The sequence below is a fragment of the Microcaecilia unicolor genome, chromosome 1, assembly GCF_901765095.1.
Source record: "Microcaecilia unicolor chromosome 1, aMicUni1.1, whole genome shotgun sequence".
NCBI classification, from domain to species: Eukaryota; Metazoa; Chordata; class Amphibia; order Gymnophiona; family Siphonopidae; genus Microcaecilia; species Microcaecilia unicolor.
This window is the reverse complement of record NC_044031.1, coordinates 31,062,129-31,086,115: the sequence shown is the minus strand read 5'-3', so window position 1 is coordinate 31,086,115 and position 23,987 is coordinate 31,062,129. Positions and strand designations below refer to the sequence as shown.

The 23,987-nt window shown below is 43.1% G+C and overlaps 1 protein-coding gene across 1 annotated transcript in view; it reads right to left on the bottom strand.

Moving 5' to 3' along the window:
* The window catches only part of LOC115463615, a 123,011-nt gene that overhangs the window by 72,785 nt on the left and 26,239 nt on the right, over positions 1-23,987 (bottom strand). The window contains 1 exon segment of the mRNA XM_030194339.1: positions 2,346-2,472. Coding sequence (XP_030050199.1) covers positions 2,346-2,472 — 127 coding nt within the window.

Sequence of the window (23,987 nt, the reverse complement as noted above, 5' to 3'; positions counted from 1 at the left end):
TGCACAGGTGCCAGTATTGTGGACAGCAGCGTTTTCATTACTTTCAGGGGGATGTCTTCAGCTGGCGGAGCTTGGGATCCCCACCAGCTACCGCTAAACATGTGCTACTGTTGGGTGGGCCTGAACCCTAAGTGGGTGGGCCCTGGCCCACCCAGGCCCACCTGTGGCTACGCCACTGTTTATGATATGGCATCGAGAGCTTCTGCAATGGGTACTGGCACTACTACTACTACTTAACATTTCTAAAGCGCTACTAGGGTTACGCAGCGCTGTACAATTTAACATAGAAGGACAATCCCTGCTCAAAGAGCTTACAAACTAAAGGACACGTGAACAGTCAGACCGATAGGGGCAGACAAATTGGGGCAGTCTGGAATTCCTGAAAGGTAAGAGTTAAGTGCCGAACGCAACATTGAAGAGGTGGGCTTTAAGCAAAGACTTGAAGATGGGCAGGGAGGGGGCTTGGCGTGAGGACTTGGGAAGGTTGTTCCAAGCATAGGGTAAGGCGAGGCAGAATGAGCGGAGCCTGCTTCAGGCCTCATACTTGAAATACATTGTACAAAAAAGCCTACCAACCAGATCTGCCATATTATGGAGAGAATCTCTTTAGAGATAATGTACAAGAAGATCAAACAGCACAGTGACACTCTTAAGATCCTCTCCATACCCACTTCCAACTTGGCCTCCTCTTTTAGACAGAGGACCCAGAAGACCCAGCCAGCTCCACAGCCAAATCTGGGGACAGGGTTCTGACTGCCTCCAGAAGGACACAGCCAGTGTTCATGGAGATGCTCCGGCCTACATGCCAGATCTTACTGACTTGCCACTAGGAATGCTAAAAGATCAGCACGCAAATTCCTAAATCTTCACTTCCCAAGCTGTAAAGGTCTAAAATACAAACTAACACATGCGTCCAGTTTTTCTTGCATGAGCACGCAGCAGTGGAATGCATTGCCACTTGACCTGAAAACCATACACGACCTAATCAACTTTCAAAAATCACTAAAAACTTTTCTTTTCAACAAGGCATACCATAATGATCAATAGTAGTAATTCCAGCACTTCACTACTTACCTGATATTCTGTTTTCTTATATACCGAATCGCTTATATCCATTATGTTACACTTGTTCCTTATACAATAACAAATGTTTCTATACTCTTGAATGGCGATTGCCATGATGGAATATTGTAAGCCACATTGAGCCTGCAAATAGGTGGGAGAATCTGGGATACAAATGCAATAAATAAACAAATTTAAGTGGAATTTATGCGCGCGCTTTGCTAGGCATATTTTATAAGGCTGAGCACGTAAATTCTCACACATGAAGCCAAAAAGGCTGGGTACAGTGATGGGAGGAGTGGGGTACAGTGATGGGAGGAGTGTTGGCGTGCTAGGCCTATCAATCACATCTACACGTGCTTATAGGCCAGCGTGAGTCGATGTAGGCGCATGCATGTACACCAGCTTTTCACTGGTGTAAACGGACATGCCTAAATGTATATGCGTCCACCCGGCCCACGGCATATTCTATAGACCGCGCCTACATTTAGGCGCATCTAATTGAATACACCTAGGTGTCTCTATCAGATACGCCTAGATTCTAGGCGTCATATATAGAATCTAGCCCTCAATGTGTAATTAAACTCTGGAATTCATTGCCAGAGAATGCTGTTAAAGCAGTTAGGTTAGCAGGATTTTAAAAAGTTTGGGATAATTTCCTAAAAGAAAAGATTAAGATAGACTCGGAAAAATCCACTGCTTATTTCTAGAATAAAGCAGCATAAAATCGTTAACTTGTGACCTGGGTTGGCCACTGTTGGAAACAGGATACTGGACTTGATGGACTTTCAGTCTGTCCCAGTATGGCAACATTTATGTTCTTATGATATTAGCCTGAAGGAGCTTATAAAACTCCACCTGGAAACCATCCAGACCTGGGGATTTAAATAAAGCACTTTGTTTAACGTCCCATCCCACCTCATCCACCAAAAGTCAGGCGTTCAAGCAAGCTTGATTCACTGTCACCAAACTAGGTAGGTCTAAGCCGTTAAGAGTGAGAAGGCAGCTTTGTCAAAGGCCTGTAGCATATCTTTGGTAACTATAAGCACCCACCCTGGGCCCCCCCTTCCAGACCACCTCAGACTACACTGGCTACAAGTCTACCATCTGCTGGGAATTGCACGGGGGTCTTATACAATTCTCACAGTCAGTGTTCTCAGTCTCCATCTGCTAATAGGAGTTCATAACCCAAGCGTCTTGACCAGTCTGGATTGCCACTAAGGAATTACATTTATTAAATTAGCCCCCGCGTCTGCTAAAAATGCAGATAACATAATCCTTACCTAGTGACATCAGGGTCTCATAATTCTCCCTCATCACCTCCCCGTAAAGCTCCTTCTGGCCTTCATCCAAACACTCCCACTGCTCCTGGGAGAAATAGACAGTGATATCCTCAAACGTCACCGGCACCTGAAACACAAACCAGAAGGAAACCCAGTGATATGTGAAGGAACTCAGAATGCATTAGAGTTCAGTTGACTTGATTCTCCTAACATGATATCATGGAAAAGAGGATGCCAGGACCTCTCTCCCTGAGCAATTGCCAGACTTGTCCCCCCATCTGTGTCCCTAGACTCAGTTATATTCCAGAGTTTGTAAGTCCATGATAATTTCTCTAGAAGAAGAAACATCTACTGTACCTGTATGGAACTTGCCTCATGCTGTTCTGTCCCCTGACAGCCTTTCCCTGGTTGTGATGTGGCTCTGGAGTGAGGGTGACACCTTTTCTGTTATTCTTACTGCAGAGTCACATCAGCAATGCATTATGGTAAATGTAGTTAGGGCAATGTGATTCCATTTGCCTGTTAGAACTGTGTAATGATTGGTTAGGCTGTTGCCAGTCTGTAGCTCTGCTCCTCCCATTGGAGGGTTTTTTCCCTGCTTACTGGATCAGAGCATCCCGGCTAGTTTATTCCCTTTAGTCATGAGGAAGATGCCATCTTGTAAGGCTGTTACCCTTAGTTAAGGCACATAGTTTTTACCTTGAAATTGCTGAAAGAGGGCATTGTACACCATTCTGCCAGCTCTGAAATACTGCTAACCTCAGAATCACGGAGACTCTGTGCCAGTGGCATAACCTCTGATCCTCAGTGAACTGTGAGTAAATACTGTCGTACAAATAAAGACCTTTACAGAGAAATAGAGTCTCCAGGTGTGAACTGGTGTGCCAAGGTTGTACGGCAGGATATGAGACTTACAGCAACAAGTTTCAGAGGCCTGCACACAAGCTACTACTGAAAAAGGAATCAGCTAAATCCAAATATCTTCCCTACACAGAAGATCAAATGTTACTGTCTGTATAAAACCAGGATAGGAGAGTTCACATTTAATTGCAAAATTTAATTGCAATCAAAATAAATGTGTGATTGCTACAATTGTACTACCTGAGATTAAAGAAGGGAAGAATTCAAGTGTGGACCTGATAATGCCACAACTGATCAGGGGACCGATGCAATAAGCTTGCATTAGACCAGGCTTGTCTAACTTATGGTCCGCAGGCCAAAACCCAGCCCACCAAGAGCTTTTACCTGGCCCTCAGAAGCTCAGTAGGATTCCTGCTTCCCCCCCCCCCCCCCCCCCCCCCCCCCCCCCCCCACTACCACAACTCATCTATCTGCAAGCTTCAGCTGCTTGGTGCTGGAAGTTTGGGCTGGTGTCATGGCTTCAAGTCTTGCAAGAGACAGAGACTGGGTGTTCTCAGAAAGTGCATGAGTGTGTGACTGTCAAAAAGAGAATGTGACTGTTTGCATGTATTTTGGCCCCACAGAACAGTGTGTTTTAAACTTGTAAAATTGCCTTTATTAACTCAGAGTGCATTTCTCTAGTTTGACCAGCAGATGGTACATGTTTTATGTTAAAGCTGTTATAGAAAAGTGTATGCCCTCTTTTAGTTTCACTTAGTGAAGAAGTGAATCTACAGTACTGTGAGCAGTATACTTTTATGTTTAAATCTTTTTTATTATTAAGTCATAACAAAACTTGGCAGCCATGATCCATATACAAACATCTCCATTGGCTCAAATGTGTCTGACTCACGACAATGTACAATTTTTCTCCCCACCCCTCCTTCCTCCCCCCTCCCCCCCCAAACAAAAAGGGAAAACCACCCCCCCCCCTTTTCCCCCCCACAACACAAGATAACACTCAACAGTTCTCTTCCTTTCCAATGGCACTGTCAATTCAAGAGTCTACTGCGAGCTAGGGGTTGCAGTGTGTCCCAAAAGTTTGCCCTTGTTTTTTGAAGCCCCCGACCCTCTATAGAGTCCAGGTCATGGACTCCACGTCTCTCCAGCTTCAGCAGTTCTATCATTTGTGACCTCCATGCTCCAATTGATGGTCCTCTGTGCTCTCTCCAATGGAGGAGGATGACCCGTTTTCCCATCAGGCCAGCACGCTGAACAAACGAGCAGAAGCCTGGCAATGTGGGTTTAGTTTGTTTAAAGTCTCCAAAAAGAAGTAAAGGTTGTCTCTTAATGGTGCGCCCCCAGTATTTCTTGGTCTCGCCAAGAATGAGAGTCCACAGTTTGGACACGTGGCGACAGTACCAAAACATGTGAGCCAGCGAAGCCGGGGCCACCGCACACCATGGGCAGGCGTCGGAATGACCAAAGCCTGCCTTGAAGGCCCTTGTTGGGGAGACATATAGTCTTAACGCAAATTTATATTGCATCTCCCAGAATCGAGTAAAGAGAGATGTTCTGTGTATGGAGCTCAGATATCTGTTCAGTACTTCTCCTGTAATTTCCGCCTGCAGGTCAACCGCCCATTTTCGTGCTCTAGTATTATAGTCTATGTCCTCTGTTGAATCCTGCAGGAATCTGTGGTGGAATTTTAAAGGCACTGGGTTTTGCGCTCCCAGTGTCAGAGCAGTGTTTAAGGTATCCTGTACGTCCTCACTCAGGTTGCTCCAGCCCAAAGCTGTGATGTAGTGCTGGACTTGTAGATAAGCAAACCGGTCACGTTCAGTCAATCTAAATTCCTGTTGAAGGTCCGCAAATGTTCGTGTCTTGCCCTCCTCCGACACCAGTTGATAAATGAATCGTATTCCATTCCTCCGCCATCTGGCAAAGGCAGCTGAGGAAGTCCCTTCCGGAAAGTCTGGATTGTTAAGCAGTGGTAGGAACGGGGTCGCCCTCCATTCGAAGTGATGTCTCTTACATAGCCACTGCCACGCTGCTCTGGCTGCTGTCATTAACGGGTGCGTTCCCAACCCCTCCTCCAATCCCTGTCCTAAAGCATGTAGTCCCCACCCCAGGTGTGCAGTGGGAGCCAAACCCCTCTCTAAGAGCGTAGCCGAGAAATCCTGCGCTCCCGTTAACCAATCTCTGATGTGCCTCATGGCACACGCTATCGTTAGGTGTCTAATGCTGAGCAGTCCCATTCCCCCATGTGATTTTGGTTTCTGTATCACCTGTATTGGCAATCTGGGTCTCCTGCGATTCCACAGAAACTGCTGTATTAGGTGATTGAGGACCCGCTCCTCCCTTGACTTCAAATACAGGGGCAACATCTGAAACGTATAGAGCCATTTCGGGGCGATCATCATGTTAAAAAGACCTACCCGACCCGTGAGAGAGAGAGGACATGCGCCCCATGTCTGTAATAATCTCCTAGTTGTCTCTATTAGGGGAAGCACATTGAGCTCATATAGTTTTTTCATATCTGCTGGTATGAGTACTCCCAGATATCTGATCTGACCCTTTGCCCATAATAATGGAAACGGGCCCCTCCATGTGTGTTCCCCTGTCTCGTTAATTGGTAGGGCCAGGGACTTTGTTCTATTGAGCTTATAGCCCGAGAGATGCCCATAGCTATCTATGACGGAGAGGAGAGCCGGTAACGAACCCTGTGGATCGCTCAACAACATCAGCACATCATCCGCGTATGCGAGCACTTTTATTTCCTTCCCAGACACCTGTATGCCCTTTATGTCTTTATTCCCACGAATCTCAGCCAGCAACGGCTCGAGCGTTAACAAGAAAAGCAATGGGGACAGGGGGCAGCCCTGTCTAGTGCCCCTTTCAATGGCAAAACTTTCTGTGAGGACCCCATTCACCCTGATCCTAGCCCGTGGATTTGTGTATAGTGACCCCACGGCTTGAAGGAACCACCCTGACAGTCCTCTGTCCTTCAGGACTTCAAACAAAAATGGCCATTCCACTCTGTCAAAGGCACGTTCCGCATCTAGACTTGCGAGCATCTTTTCTGCCTCCGGATGTTCCCCTGACAACACTGCTAATATTAATTTCCTGACGTTAAGGACAGACTGGCGGCCCCTCACAAACCCGGCTTGCTCCTCGTGTACCAATTGTGGCATCAGAGGCGCCAGCCTATCCGCCAGAATGCGTGACAATAATTTAACTTCCACGTTTATGAGTGAGATTGGCCGGTAGGAGCTAGGTTCTAGGGGGTCTTTATCTTTTTTGGGAATGAGGCAGATGGAGGCTATATTTTCATGTCTTGGAAGGCTGCCCTCCTCCACTACCGAGTTAAGGTAGTCCATCAGTGGGCCCAGAATCTGTATTTTTAGCATTTTATAGAATTCCCCGGACAGCCCATCAGGACCCGGTGCAGAATGATATTTCAGGGCTCCAATGGCCTTCTGTAATTCCTTTGCTGCCACTGGCTGATTTAACAAGTCCCGGTGGGCTGTCAGGACGTCCCCCAACTCTCTCTTTCGCAAATAAGCCTTAATAGTTTCCTCTTTGCTCCTGTGTTCCGTTTTTCCCCCATATAATGTAGCGAAATGGGTAAAGAATGTCTGGGCAATTTCTTTTAGGTTATTGGTGATCCCGCCCCCTTTCCTTTTTATGGCTGGGATAAAGTGTGGTTTCCGGGCGCCTTTCACTAGCCTGGCCATCATCCTGCCTGCTTTATCCCCAAACTTATAAAGCTGGTATTTCCTAAATAGCAAGGATTTCATTGTCCTTTCATGTATTAGACTATTTAAGGCTGCTTTAATGGACATAAGTAACTCAAAGTGAGGCTGGGTGGGATCCCTGGTGTATTTTCTTCTGGCCCCTCTCAGCTCCTTTTCCAAGGCCACTATTCTCTGTGTTATCTTTCTGTTCCTGTTGCTTACATATGCAATTATCTCGCCTCTGAGCACCGCTTTGGCAGTGGACCAAAACAACATGGAGTCCTCTAAGTGTTCAGAGTTGTGGTCCTTGAATTCTTCCCATTTCTTATGTAAATGTAATTGAAACTCCCTGGAGGAGGACAGGTATGCTGGAAACCTCCATCCCGGCGCCCCCTGTGAAGATGCCCCAGACTCAATCTCCACCCAGATGGGGGAGTGATCCGAGATCTCTTCCGGTCCGATCGTAGCTGACGTGATTTTTGCAAAAAGTTCTTGGGATGCGAAGATGTAATCTATTCTCGATTGTGTTTGGTGTGCTCGGGAAGTGTGCGTATAGTCTCTCTCCTCTCCGTGTAGGGTCCTCCAAGGATCCACCAATCCTAGCTCCTGACAGAAGAGCTCCAGAATGGAGGGGGAGAGCACCGCATGCTGCGTCGATGTGTGTGATCTGTCTAAATCTGCGTCCATGACCAAATTCATATCTCCAGCTAGTATTAATGGATGCATTTTGTATATATTAAAACTGACAAAATGGAGTCACAAATATAAAATGGACTCCAGAAGTGCAGCTGGAATAGCTGACACTGAAAATCTGACATTATAATAACCTTTATAAAGAATGTACTGAGAACCCTGAGTAAAAAGGGAGTAGAGGCAGGATGTCTACAGCATGACCATGAGATGAAAGTAAGAACAGAGGTTGGCAAGACATGTGAAACAGGTGTCTGATAGTACTGCAGAAGGGAAAAAAAGGGGAGAGAAAGTTAGACGCCAGAAGGTTTGAGATAAACTAGTAACGAGCTAAATGAAATGCAAGGAATGTATGATGATGCCAGAATTATATGTATATATGAAAGGAGACATTTGTATTAGCAAGCAACTTCTTACCAGGCAACTTCATCTCTGTATTTGATGAGATTGTTCCTAACTTGCTTCCTATGTAATATTCTTGCATAGCCCTGTCATCCAAATGGCAGTTGAATAAAAAGAAAAATTATACAGCATTTTTGCTTTTATTTCTTTATTTTATTCTTTATTCTTTTTTTGGTGAAGATACTCAGTAAACAAGTTTAGACGAGGAGGTTTAAACAATTGGCGACCTGCGCGGCAGGACCGTGCACGCACAGCCAATATTTTTTTGGTTCGATTTTTGCATTAAGGTGTCCCGATCTTACGATACTGGCCAGCTCGTGAGAGGTCCACTGCAATTTTCCGATACCTACGGATGTTGATTGATCACCGGTGCATCGGTCTTACGATACTGATCAGCTCGTGAGAGGTGCTCTGCAATCTTCTGATTCCAACGGATGGTGAGTATAAAATATTGACGTCATTCTTAACTCTTTTCTTCACGTTTTAACGCTGCTTTCTTTCTTCCCGCTTTTTTGTTTATATTTTCTTTTATTGTTTATTATTGGATATTATTTACAATATTATTGTACCTGCTGTAAAATGGCTAACATTAACATTGACATAGAAGTACCTGCACAGGATTCTGAATCTAAATATACTTTGTTTGTAGATAGTTCTAGCACATTTACTCCTTTGCAACATGTTATAGCTGCTTTTCCTTTTGATGAAAAACGCATTAAAGATTTACATAAAAAATGGCTAACATATAGCAAGAAGAATTCATTTCTGGGTTGGCCTGAGCACGGCTCTTTTGAGAAATCAGTGTTATGGCAGTTGTTGAAATATATTCAGGACAATAAGACAAAGGATTCCTTGAAGAAACATTTGCATGTCTGGAATCTTTTTACTGTTACCGCTGATATGTGGCGGTATGATAAACAACAATGTCAGGATAAAGCTTTTGTAGCTGAGCGGCAGAAAGCCAGGCAGGATAATACATCACACTGTCTCACACCAAGTGCACCACCGTCTTATGAACATAGTACTGCTCCTGGAATATATCCCAATTTAAAAAGTTTAAAAGAAATACAAAAAGAGGCAGAAGAATCAGATAAAACGGCTGCAGGATATGAGCCTTGGGATAGTAAGATTGTCCCGAAGCCGCCAGCAAAGCCAAAGCCACGCGCAGTACCCGTGTGTTCATCACATACTGATACTGACTCTGACCGTCAAACTGAAGATGAAGTTTGTTCTAAATCTGAGTCAGACTTAAGAAAGAAAAAGAAATCTGTAAGTAGAAGAGGGAGGGAGCAGGTTGACATTGAATTAAAAGGTGTTTTTACAATGAAAGGAGAAATGATACAACAAAAGAACCCCTTGACAGATGATTTGCAAGATCCTGTTGTAAGACCAAAAGATAAGGGAGGAAAAGATGCAGGGAGACGGGATGATACAGAAGGAAATGTCCCAGATAAGGAAGACTTTTTTAAAGGACTAATGTCCTTACTCCCAGTGGATTTTGTACACAAATATGGCCATAAGTTTTGGGATGAAGTGGTCCGGACATATTTAGATAATGATGTTCGTTTGCCTATTGATTCACGGGGTCCGAGTTGCATGGGAGATATCGATAAATTGATAGAAAAAATACGCAGAAGAGGGACAGAATGGTCAAATCAGATACATATTTTGGAAGGTTTAAACCTATGGAAAGGGTTGTTGCAAAATCAGATGTTGGAAACTTTGGAACAAAGTAAGAGTTCTGTAGCTACGAATAGACAATTACCCATATTTACACGTACAGGGCCATTAGGACAAAGACAGGAAATATATAAACCTTATAGTCCAGTTGATATTAGTACGTTAGTCAATAAGTTGCCAAATATCCAAAAGGGTGCGCGTATTTGGCTAGAACAGATGGATGCTTTAACAGCGGGAACACAGTTGGCAGTAGGAGATTTTAAAGCCTTTTGTACTGCTGCAGGAGTTAGTCTTGCACAACTTGCGGTGCAGTCTCAGAATCCGGCAATATTAAACCATACGCGAGATGGTGCGGCATTTGTGGGAAATGCTAGGCAACAACTCACAGGTGCCTTACAGATCATGTATCCAACTGAAATAGATTTTTCTGCTATAACGACCTCTAAATGGAATACAAAAGATGACTTTGCTACACATTTAATGAAGTGTATGCAGATATATAAAGCTCAGACTGGGGATGACCCAGATGTTGCTCCTGCCTCTGCTATATTTTTACATCTATTTTTAGTTACATTACCTATGAACATGAGAAAGAATTTGGATAATGTAGTGGCATTGGCAACTAAACCATGGCCTGAAATCCGTGCTACATTGTTGCATTTTAGTGCCATTCATATTAAAATGCTTGAGACACCCGGAAAAGAGCAGCAGAAATTGTCAGATAAATTAGTGGCCATGCAGATTAAAGAAATTGAGGATAAAAAGGTACAGAAAATTAGTAAAGAGCAACGACAGCCTGTTTATTATATGACGCCAGGACAAAATGATAATCAAAGTTATCCTAGGCCTTATCAGCAATACCAGTATCAACAGGGTTATCAACAACCTTATAATCAGAATAATCGTGGTAGAGGTATGGGACGAGGAAGAGGGAATAGAGGAAGGGGTTTTAGTCAACCCTCTCCCAACAGACGAGCAAACGTTCAATGTTGGGTATGTCAAAATTGGGGACATTATGCGAATGAATGTCCAGCAAGACAGCCAGCATTTCCAATAGTGCCAAATCCTATTAGTCAGCCTCAGCAGTTAACACAGATGCCCCAGAACTTAGGGCAAATGATAGGGTCTAACAATCCATTTGTACAGACACAGAATGCGATTCCAGAAACTCAGAATCAGCAGAATATACCACTCCAACAATTCCCTTTATGGGAACAGGAGAAAGATGAGGAAGATGTTTACTGACTAACCGAAGAGGGAAATGATGATTTTACTTTTTCTTTGTCCAACCAAGAACCCTTTATCACATTGTTTGTAGGGCCTGAAAAGATTCCTATGTCCTTTTTAATTGACACCGGAGCCACTAGATCAGTATTGAGTACTAGAGTTAGGGGTGTACCCTTAAGTAAAAAGATAGATACATTAGTAGGATTTGAAGGAAAAAAGCAGGATAAGCGTGTTACTGTACCTACTGAAGTAATTTTAAAAGCATCTGGACCAAATATGAGGGAAATGAACAGGAAGGGAATTATTGATTTTGTGTTGGCAGAAAATTGCCCGGTAAATTTATGTGGCCGAGATTTACTCTCACAGTTAGGACTTACTTTAAAATTTCCCAGATGTAAACAAAGTTTGCTGATTTCAGTTGTACAAGATATGTTTTATGTTGACGAGGATGATGAGGGTATGCAGGTGATGCAAAGATTACCAGCAGATTTATGGAGCACACCTGATGATCCCTATGGATTAGCTAAAATGGAGCCCCATGTGATTCGCCTTAAACATGAGGGTGATGGTCCTGTCTGGCCACCATACCCTATAAGGCCGCAATTATTATCCAAAACTTTGCAGCATATTGATAAATTATTGAAACATAATATCATTGAACCGTCTAACTCGCCGTACAATACTCCTCTTTTTCCAGTTCCTAAACCAAATGGTGACGTAAGGATTGTTCATGATTTACGAGGTTTGAATGATTTAGTAAAAGCTCAGTTTCCAGTATGTCCAAATCCTTTGACATTATTACAATCACAGCCTATCTATGCATTTAATTCGGTTATAGACTTGTCCAATGCTTTCTTTGCCATTCCTTTAGCAGAGGAATCACGAGATTTAACCTCATTTACCTTAGACAATAAAGCGTATCGTTGGACAAGAATGCCACAGGGATATACCGAAAGTCCATCTGTTTTCTTTAAGCAGATAACAGAAGACTTGAAATCATTTAAACAATTGTTGCCTGACACTGTGTCTCTGTTCGTGTATGTGGATGATATTTTATTATCTGCATCCACAAGGGAGGAATGTCTTTCATGGACAGTAGCGCTGTTTTATCAATTACTATCAAAGGGTTATAAGTGTAATCGCAATAAGTGCTTTGTGTGCAGGGAAGAAGTTACCTTCCTAGGGCAAACAGTTTCAAGTAAAGCTAAGGTTATAACACGAGAAGCCCTGACAGAAATTTTGAAATCCCCATTACCAAAAACACTTACTCAATTGAGAGGATTGCTGGGCTCTCTTAATTATTGTAGACAATGGATCCCTAATTATTCTCAATTAGTTAGCCCACTATATCGACACTTGCGTGTACCGGCTGGCACACCGCATAAGACTCATATTCAGCTTACCCAGAGTGATATTGTTATTATACAATTGTTAGTAAAACATTTAGTATCATATAATCCATTAACCACAGTAGACCCCAAAGAAGAGATACATTTATGGATTAAAGATATGGGCACTACTTGGGCAGCAATGGTAAATCAACAAGACACCTTTGTGTCACCTGTATCATTTTTATCAGGAACCTTTAGTCCAGTAGAAAGGGGAATGGAGAACATTCCTCGTTTCCTGGTAGCTGCAGTTGCGGCCGTTGAGAAATGGAGAGCAGTTATGCCTTTCGGTCCTATCATTATTCACTCTGACCATACAGTCCACAACTTGCTGTCTACTAGCCAGATAGCATTAACTAGTACGAGATTTGGAAAATATCAGGCCATATTAATAGGACAAGATGTTCGTACCCAGCCATTGACTAAAGAAAATACTAAACGAATGGATGCATTATTTAAATTAGAACAAGAGACTCAGGAACATCTAGATGGGTTAAAGGATATTCCAGTTTTTCGGTTACTTATATTTGAGCCTCTTGAAGGAAAAGGAGACATTTGGTTTACTGATGGAGCACAAACAGGCGAGCATGCTTCATTTTCAGCACTTAAGGTTCAATCAAATCAAGGAAACACTGAAATTTGTAAAAAGATTCAAAAACGATTGCCAGTAGGCACAACAGCTCAAGAAGCAGAACTAACAGCAGTACTAGAAGCTGTGAAACAATTAGGGACAGAAAAGAAAGGGACTATATATACTGATAGTTCATATGTAGTTAGTTCATTGCAATATCATTTGTTAAAATGGAAAAGAAGGGGATTTTTAACAGCAGACGGAAAGCCCCTGAAACATGAAAGTTTATGGGAACAATTGTTAAACTGTTTGAGTGATAGAGAAGGAAGAGGATTACATACAGCCATTGTTTGGGTTCCTGCCCATACAGGAGAACAGACATTCGAAGCAAAAGGGAATGATTTAGCTGATAAGGCAGCTAAAGAGGTACTTTCTACCATGGTAATTACCCGTGCTCATATACAGTGTACTGAGACACCATATCCACCAGATGTCTCACAACCCCGAGAAAAACCAACTGAAACTGAAAAATTGAAATGGCAGAATTTGGATTGTACAACACACCCTGACAAAAGTAAATGGATACATCCTAGTGGAAAAATATGCATGTGTACTTCAGAATTAATTAATAATTTCTATAATTGGCATGTTACATTACATTTGTCTGCTTCTGACATGAGTAAAGCAATGGAAGCTTCATTTTGGCATCCTAATATGCTTTCTTATGCCACAAGAGTTGTACTAAATTGTTTAGTTTGTTCCAAAAATATAGTACACAGGGGACCAGTTATTTCTCCCGGATCCATTCCAATTCCCACCGGACCCGGAGTAGAATGGCATGTGGATTTCACAGATATGGTAATACCGGTAAAAGGTAAAAGGTATCTCTTGGTCTGGGTGGACGCTTTTACAAAATGGGTAGAAGCGTTCCCCTGTAAAAAGGAAAATGCACAAGTAGTAATTGAAACTTTTTTGCAGAGAATATTGCCAGCACATGGTTGTCCTCAGAAACTTGTTACAGATAATGGTAGTCATTTTGTCAACGCTTTGGTCAAAGATATGACTGAATTGTGTGGGATACTGCACCGAAGGGTGGCAGTGTATAGGCCCACTTCCAATGGCCTAGTAGAACGATACAATGGTCTTTTAAAGACTAGATTACGTGTGCTCTTGCAAGCACTAGCAGGAAAGGAAAAGAAATATACATGGATGGATGTGTTACCATTGGCGATATTTCAATTAAGATCCCATCCTAGCACAAAGCTACAGATTTCACCCTTCCAGTTGCATACAGGACGAGACCCCAGAGGGGTACCTGTCGAAGAAATTAATAACGATAATGAAGGAGTGACTAACTATTGGAAACAAATAAATCCAATAATAAATTTGACAAGAGATATGGCAATAGCCAAATCTAAAGAAGTTCCTAACATGACTTTTTGTTCATCTTTTTCTGTAGGTCAGAAAGTACTTCGGAAGAATTTCACACACAAAACCTGGAAAGATCCTATCTACGTAGGGCCATTTGAGATCAAGGAATTAACTCATACAACAGCAAGATTATCAGACCATACAACTTGGGTACATTTGTCTGATATACGTAAGGTTCATGATCTAGGACTACCTGAGGAAATAGAAACCACTATTGCACCTCCAGAGAGCAGAGAACATTGATTAACAACATTACCAGTGAAAAAGGATTATGAAGGCTTTTGTAATCTGTTTGCTGGTAGGACTTACTTATGGACTCAATACATATGTTGAGAGAATTCAACATGCCTCAAAGACTCTTAATCTGACTAACTGTATTGTTTGCACTCCACTTGTTACTTCTGTACTTACCATTCCAGCACATGTTCATCCTTACTCTATGATTAAGTTACAAGGTATTCATAACTGTTTCAGTAATGGTACCTGCTATTTGGGTCGGGGTCATGAACACAGACAATATTGGACCAATGTTACTGCTCAACGCCTGCCTTCTTTGTTTGCTCATACCATTCCTGCACTAAACTATTGGTGTCTGATAAACTCTAGTTCACTTCAGGGTATGATGCCTAATGTTTTATGTAATTATACTTATGACATACAATCTCGAAATTGGACTGTGTTACAAGGATCCTATGTCATAAATCAGACTGCAACATCTATAGCTTGTGCTAACAAAATGTTCTGTAACCGAACGTTGACAACTTCTTATGTGACTTCTACTAACCTTACTCTTACAAATTTGACTTTCTTCTTTTCATTATGTCAATTTAATGCCTCTTCTATACAAGCCATTACTGCTATGCCTACTGCGTGTTCTTCACTTAAGGCACTAAATAATCCTATTTTTCCTTTTTCTCAAACATATGCTTTATATCATAACCTAACTTCTCTACAGTCTTTACGGTTGGGAGATTATTTGTTATGTGATAATATCCTGTACACCTATCTTCCATCATGTTATAAGTTCTGCACTCTTGTTCAACTAAATTTATTTGATTTGATTATTCCATTAAATGACACATCACATAGTTCTAATAGTCAGAGACGACGTAAAAGAGATGTTTCTAGTACCTCCTTTAGTGCTTTGACAGGAGATGACCAAGCTTTACAATTAGCATTAGATTATATTAACAGTACCTATCCTATGACTAAGACACGTTTAGATGCTTTGTCAGCCACTGGATGGCTTCCATTTGCAGGATCTGCTATTGCAGCTGAAATGGGTATGTCAATCAGACGCTTACAATCACTATTACATGTTGTAACACATGAATTAGATATAGCTATAACAGCACTTCAAGAGGAAATTGATGATACAGCGAGATATGCAATGCACACACGCATGGCGGTTGACTTTATGTTAGCCCAATCTGGAGGAGTGTGCGGCATAGTGAATGATACATCGTGTTGTTCACTTATTAGAAATCAATCAATAATTGTAAAAAATGCAATGCAGCGCATCCTTTCACTGGCAAGAATTGAAGTGAGTGATTATAGGGGAATTTTAGACACATCTTGGTGGGATTCAATAACCGGATGGTTTGGATCCCTGAGCCCATGGTTAAAGGGTCTTGTTTCAGTCACAATGGTCTTCATAGTTGTAATACTGTTGTTGCTTTGTCTTATCCCATGCTGTATGAAACTATGTGGGAACATGATGACAAAGATAACAAATACTACTATGATAACACATAGGGAACATGTTAACATATATCCAGGACATGGACAGACAAAGGAAAGAATGGCATGTAATAAAATCTATTCAAAGATTAATCATGAATAACACTTGACAGAAACTGTATGCTAGCTATGACGGCCTCTAGAAAGGGAGTAATGAGAAATACTATATCCCCATAGAGCTCAAACATGCTAGACATACTATAGTGTTTGCCAAAAAAAAATTGTGAACGCTGCATACAGCGTTCAAGGGAGGATTGTATATATTAAAACTGACAAAATGGAGTCACAAATATAAAATGGACTCCAGAAGTGCAGCTGGAATAGCTGACACTGAAAATCTGACATTATAATAACCTTTATAAAGAATGTACTGAGAACCCTGAGTAAAAAGGGAGTAGAGGCAGGATGTCTACAGCATGACCATGAGATGAAAGTAAGAACAGAGGTTGGCAAGACATGTGAAACAGGTGTCTGATAGTACTGCAGAAGGGAAAAAAAGGGGAGAGAAAGTTAGACGCCAGAAGGTTTGAGATAAACTAGTAACGAGCTAAATGAAATGCAAGGAATGTATGATGATGCCAGAATTATATGTATATATGAAAGGAGACATTTGTATTAGCAAGCAACTTCTTACCAGGCAACTTCATCTCTGTATTTGATGAGATTGTTCCTAACTTGCTTCCTATGTAATATTCTTGCATAGCCCTGTCATCCAAATGGCAGTTGAATAAAAAGAAAAATTATACAGCATTTTTGCTTTTATTTCTTTATTTTATTCTTTATTCTTTTTTTGGTGAAGATACTCAGTAAACAAGTTTAGACGAGGAGGTTTAAACAATTTCTTGGTCCTGGCAGCGTGCCAACAGTTGGGCATAGAATTGTTGAGCACGTGTGTTGGGCCCATAAACTGAGACTAGTAGGAACTCCTTTCCCTGTAAGTTGAGCTTGACCCCCACCAGTCTCCCCTCTCCATCTCTAAACTGCAGGGCTGTGGAGCACATGAGCGTTTTTTGGATTAAGATGGCTACTCCCCCTCTGCGACCAGTGGCTGGGGAGCAAAACACCTCTCCTACCCAGTGTTGCCTAAGCTTCTCATGTTCTTCCTGAGAGAGCCGCGTCTCCTGGAGACACGCTATTCCGACTTTGTGTCGATTAAGGGCTGCTAATATTTTAGCTCTCTTGATTGGGGAGGAAATACCCCCCACATTCCAAGAGGCCAAGCGCACCTTACCCCTCGACATTTATATCTATGAGTTCCCCAAGTCGCAAAGATTGTAGATGTTCTATTGCCCCAGGGCACCCAGCCTTGCTCCGGGGTTCTTTCCTTCCTACTGCACACCGTTCCTTTGTGTGTCTCACAGTTGTCTCCTGAGTAGCTATTTGAAGTGTCAAACTGACCCCAAAGTATGTGCCTTCCCAAATGTTTGTATCTTGTGTTGTCCCCCTATAGAATTCCTCCCCCCCCTTCCTCCCCCCAAGTCTACCCCTTCCCCAACTCCTTCCCTTCCCTGTCTCCCTGTCCATCTACCCGCTGTATTACTTGGGAGTCCCTACCATGCACGAGGCCTCTCACCCTAATGATACTAACATGTTCTCAACCAACATTACTTACTGCACCAGTTACAGCCGCCAGAGTCAGCTCACACTATGTCATTCCCAGCTTCCCGGCTCTTCTGTTCTGGCCTCACGTTTTCCAGTCCATTAATAAATTCTTTGGCTGCTTGGTCAGAATCAAACGCTTTCCATCCTCCATCGTGGCGAATGCGTAGCATTGCAGGATAGGTGAACATGAATCTTATCTGGAGGTCTTGCAGCCGGCGGCAAAGTGGATTAAACTTCCTCCGTCGTTCCTGCAGGGAAACTGAGTAATCTTGAAAGATTCGTATAAGATGTCCGTCATACTTTGTTGTCTCCCTCTTTATTCTGTAGCCTCTTAGGATTTCCAGCTTGTGTAAATAGTTGTGAACCTTTAGGATAACTGCACGCGGGGTCTGGCGGCCATCTTGAATTCTACCCACTCTGTGCACCCGTTCCAGACACAAAGCCCCTGAATGATCTGATAAGGCAAATTCTGACTTCAGCCAGTTTTCCACTACCGTGGCTAGGGCCGTGTCGCTGACCGATTCAGGCAAGCCAATTATCCGCAGGTTGCTGCGCCTAGACCTGTTCTCGAGGTCATCTAGTTTCCCAGTGAGTGCTTTCACCGTGTCTTGCAGCTGTGTGACTGACTGTTGTAGCGGGGAGTGAGTGTCTTCTAGCTCTGAGAGTCGGTGCTCTAGTTCCCCTGCCTGTTTCGTGACATCCGATAGCCTGGTTTTGAAGCTTCCAATCTGTGCTGATAATTGCTCGAAGCGCGGTTCCAGTGCTCTGGTCACCGCGGTAGTTAATTGTAGTAGCTGCTCCTCTGTAAAGGAGGGCCCGCCGCCTGATCTCTGGCGCTCCGCGCCCGAGTCTGCTGATCGCGGTTTCTCTGGTTCCTTTTTGGCGCTTCGAGCAGGCATTGTTTTATTCGATTTTTCAACGAATTTGTCCATCCACGACTTCTCCTTGCTCTGTTGGGGTCTTTTCAGCCAACTCTGTGCGGTTTAAACACCGAATTTTGACGGTTTTAGGTGTTCGGCCTCGGAGAGCAGCGATTAACGTCTTGCCCTCTCAGCGCATCACGTGACTCCCAGCAGTATACTTTTAAAACTTATTGACTAGGCTCTGATTGGCCTGGAGTTTGAAATTACCCAGCAATTGTTGCTGGCTGTTGCTTCATTCAACCTGGGAGAAAAGAGAGACAGATCTCTTTGCAAAGGCTCTGTGAACAGTTATATATCCTGATCTTCCCAGGTACTGTTGAGACAGTATACAAATGTTTAGTTAATGCTATAATTGATCCATATTTCAGTTACCCATTATTGTTTGCTGATTGCACATTTTTGTTCATTGTTCAATTTTTAAGACAATAAATAATTGTTTATTGCCTCTGCCTGTCTGGATTGATAAAGAATCCTGGTGGTTTGTGTGCTGGGTCTGTGAGTGCTTCCTGGGAACTGTGAGACCACTAGGAGTGTGGCCCCAGTAACCTAGAAATCACTGGGGATAATTTGAGAGTGGGAGACTTGCCCAAAGGCATTCGTGACCCAGTCGGTGGAAGGAGGGTGCAAGTGTACAGCACAAGCAGCAGGTGCAGGCGGACCTGAGCTGTGCTGAGGACTGACCCTCTAAGTGGCTGTGGGGTAACCCCAGGCGAGTGGCTAGGCATTTCTTGACAGTCCTTGTCCTTTTTTGGTGGCAGCTTGGTGGGATTTTCAGGCTCAGTGTGTGGCGTGAGAGTCACCATCCACTGAGTGGTTCAGAGTCTTTTTTATCTGTAACCTCCAGACACAGAGCACAGTGAAAAAGTGCAGCAATAACAGGGTCCCTTTCCTGTTAAGTTTTTTTTGGTAGTGTTGGGAGAATAGCAGTGTGCTGATGACGACTGGCAGCAGCCAACAGACACTGGAGATACCTGACCTAACAGAAGAGCAATTGGATGGCCTCAGTGAGAAGGTGCAGGACCGGCCTGCACAGAGTTCTCCTGAGGGGAGACCACCAGACTCCTTGTCGACAGAAGCCCATGAGTTGGCAGGGCCAGATGCCATACCTGCTGAGATCCAGCAGATCTACTAGATCAGCTGCGTAAGAAGCGTGAATTCCAAGCTCCTTGAATTCAAACTTTAGACCTTCTGTGGACTCCAACCCTCAATTGGAAAGTTCTTTGACTGGTTTGTTGCTCAGGTTCCAATTAGAGGTGTGCAGGCCAAAAATGTTTGTTTTGTTCCATTTCCCATGGATATAACCCATTTATAAACTGGACTTTGATAGCATATAATTTGTGTTAATCAGACGATCTTTTGAGATTTTTTTTCTGTCAGCTTTTGATAAAGGCATGTGAGTGACTAGAGCAGGCTGTCAGACAATGTACCAGTTTTCCTTCACCATGATAACTGGTGCTATGGACAAGGGGAGAAGAAGCTTTCTGAGGAGGGAAATTATGTGTGTTAAGTTTCTCTGATGAGAGGAGAGTCGTTCTGTGAAGATGTTCAGTGGACACAGAACACAGACGAGAGAGGTGAAAGATGTTAAGAGAACTGACCGAGAACCAGGAAAGCAGGGATTCAAATCCAGCTTCCGTCACTGACATTCCTTGTGACCTCAGTCTGTGAACATGCTGTGCCCTGCAGACCTGTCAGGAAATCACATGTTCTCACTAGAAGTTTCCAGAGAGGTACAGAACCAAGAGTGGAGAACTGAAAGGAAGGGTAGAAGGGTTTATGATAATTTGGGGAAGAGTCTGGTAGCAAAAGTAACCTCCCCCCCTCCCCCGATGAGTTATAAGCTCCCTTTTTACCCACTAAATTTGTCTTGGATTCCATGTTCAGCCTTTGTTCCACGCTATGAGGGAGATCCCTCCTGTCCAGCACTATGCAGAAATCCTGAATGCAGAATCTGCTTGCTATATTCCCATAAGTTGGCACTAAAAGGCACCTGCACATGTTGATGTGACTGTAACAGAATCTTGTTCTTCTTTGATTCATCATTCACCTGTGTCCTGTGGGGGTCTTTTGGGTCACTTTGGGGCAACCGGCACCTCTTCCTCCTCCACCCTCTGATGTTCAGGGCATGCTCGAACTCTCTGCTTAACACACAACTCGAGCAAAAACCAGACACTATCCTCCCACAGAACTCCCTAATGCTCAACGCTATGAGCGCGCCTATATTTGCATCTCATTAGCGTTGAGCATTAGGGAGTTGTTCTGGCGCTATTTCTCTGGCACTGTTCAGTACAGCGCTGGAGGTTTGAGCATCGGGGCCCCAGACCAGCATAAAACCAGACAAGAACTAGGAAAGAGCCTAAGGAACTTCAGGGAACAAAGAGCAGAACTTTCTTTTCTGGAGCCCCAGGAATGGATTGAGCGCTGTCAGGCAAGGAGGTTTAATAGACAGGAGACCAAGTGACATCAAAACGTTGAAACCAATTAGGTTACTCTAAGTTTCCCCTTCTCCGTGCAGCCGTCATTCCGTACACTCAAAACAAAGCAAGTAAACCTATGAGCTGCTGCATCCACGTTGTCATTCTTTATTGCTGGTAGCATTTTTATTCATCTCACTATATTTTCAAACATGCCGGCTTGTGAGGTACTGTATACAGATCTGTACATCTACTGTCTAGAATTTTGGAAGATAGAAATAAGGAAATAAAAATTAAATTTTGGATGTACTGTGTAGAAGTTGTTGTTTACTTTTGCAATGTGGTGGATGCCTGTTCTGGTGTGTGCATGTGATAATCTTTCAATAACTGCCTATACTAATGGCTAAGGATTTCAGAACATGTGGTATCATTAAAGGACAAACTTTTAAATGCCCAGTTGGGTATATATGCTAATCTCAACTTTGTTAAATGTTTCAGACATATCCATCTATTTGTTCCCATGATATAACTGAATTCTATTATTCTGCCTCACTGTATTTTCAAATGTAAGCCACATTGAACCCAACTTTGCTCGGGATAATGTGTGATATAAATGTAAAAAAAAAATCCTCTATCCTCCACCTTTTAAGACACTGCCTACCTGCTGGATAGTGATGGCACAAGGAATTCAAGTTTGGTCAAGTGAAGACTAACTCAAAATAACTTGTTCCTTAGCTGGGCCCTAGTATTACCATATTGAAAATGCGACCATACCATGCCTCTGTGGTTATGCTCCACTAATAAATTAAAAGATTAACTGGATTTCTTGAAAGGATTATATAAGCTTGCATGACTAGGGCCACAAAACAACCTTTTAGGGTGAATAGTGTTCACAATGAGCTCCTTTTATTATCAACCAGATAGAGATACGTTTTGGCACAGTATAAATCATCACAAGGGAGATCACGTGATGCGATGAGCTGAACAGACGTGTTCTGCTGCAGCTCGAGAGCCCTCACTCCTAAATCTATATAACCACCGCAAATATAAAATCCGGAGAACGAGTTCGGGCGGAAACAACTGTATGGACAAATATCTCAAGCAATCTCCCCCTGGCATGGCGCTACGAACGGGAAAAAAAGAAAAAGATAAGCTTAAAGCGCCTACTCTAGAATCCAAGATGGCGGAGGACCCGCTTTCAGCAGGCCAGACTTTTTCGGCGTCGCAACTCGAACAGCTAACTATGGCGGTGGCAAAGGCTTGGCAACCCAAATGGGATGCACTGGACCAAAAACTGGATGTTTTCCACACAAAATTGGAAGGCTTAGAGACGCGCACAGAGGACCTCGAGACCAGGGCTTCTGCTTTGGAAGATGATTCCCGCGGTTATGGCGTGGATTTGCATGATATCAAACAACAACTCCAAGAACACGCGGACAAGTTAGAGGACCTTGAAAACCGTTCCCGCAGGAACAATGTGCGGATCGTAGGTCTATCGGAAAACATACCTGATAAAAACTTGGTGGAGTGGCTTACCGGATGGCTGTCAAAAGAACTGGCGCTATCAGACTCCTTCGGGCCCCTGATTATTGAAAGAGCGCACAGGGTGGGACGCAGCAGAGAACCACAGGGGCGACCACGAGTGATCATAGCAAAGCTGTTAAATTATCGGCATAAAATGGAAGTCCTACAAGGATTCAAGATCCGCAGGGGAGAGTTAAAGCATGAAGGACGACAAATTCTGATGTTCCAGGACTATTCACTAGGAGTTCAGGAGCGGAGACGTAAATTTCACTCTTTATGTTCCGCGCTAGTTCAAAAGCAAATTCGCTTTGTCCTCCAATACCCAGCAACTTTGAAAGTACAAATTCAAGGACAGTGGCGGTTATTTAACACGCTAGATGCAGCAAAAATCGGCCTCTGGGATCAGGACGTCCTGGCAAAAGACTAGAGCGCATGGCAACTTCATTGACCATAAATATAATTCATAATGGCAGTGGTGAGCAAATAATGTTAAATGTATTGTTATATTGGAGTTGAGGGCTCGTAGCACTTCAGGTGATCTCTTACCAGCTCCAGGCTTGGACCTAGGAGCATGGCTATAGGGTTAGATATGAAGGGAGGATGGGATAACAGGGGTAAAAACAAGATAGTAATGGCAGGGCATCAAGGGAGTAAGAGTATAATCAGGCAGGGCAGATTGGGGGAATTGTTTGAACTAAAGAAATCTCTAGTGATAAGTTTTGAGATGGAGATCCTGGGGCTGGGGAGTACTGATAGCAGGATAGGAATGAGGAGTCCGGTCACTGAAAATAGAAATACTAGTAGATGTCCACTAGGATAATATCATGGAACGTTGGGGGTATTAGTTCCCCAATTAAAAGATCCAAGATTATCTCAGCATTAAAGAGGCATAAGGCTGACATTGCTTGCCTTCAAGAAACACGCCTTACTGACTTAGAACATTCTAAACTGAAAAAATATTGGGTCGGTGAGGTATTCGCGGCATCACCCCAAAGCCGCAAAGGAGGGGTGGCGGTACTGTTTAGGAAAGGTCTCCCATACAAAGCAACTGTGATAGATAAAGGAACTAAAGGAGATTACATATTGTTAAATATATGGCTGCAGGGTAAGGAATTGTTACTCTTGGTTCTTTATGGGCCTAATAATCACGATACATCTTTCCTCCCAAAACTAATGGGGAAGTGCTTGCAAAATAAACATGGGAATATGATTGTAGCGGGAGATTTTAATGCAGTGATTGACCCCCGGCAGGATTGTTCAAATACAAAAGAATCACAATATAGGGGAACAAGGGCTAGAGAATTTCAGTCATTTAATAAGACCCTGGACCTGGTGGACCCCTGGAGAGTACATCATCCAGGAGAAAGAGACTACACACACAGGTCGAGAGCCCATGGCTCATTCGCTAGAATAGACTATATTTTGTTGACACGGTCTCTATTTCATCTGGTAAAAAAAACAACAATAGGCCCA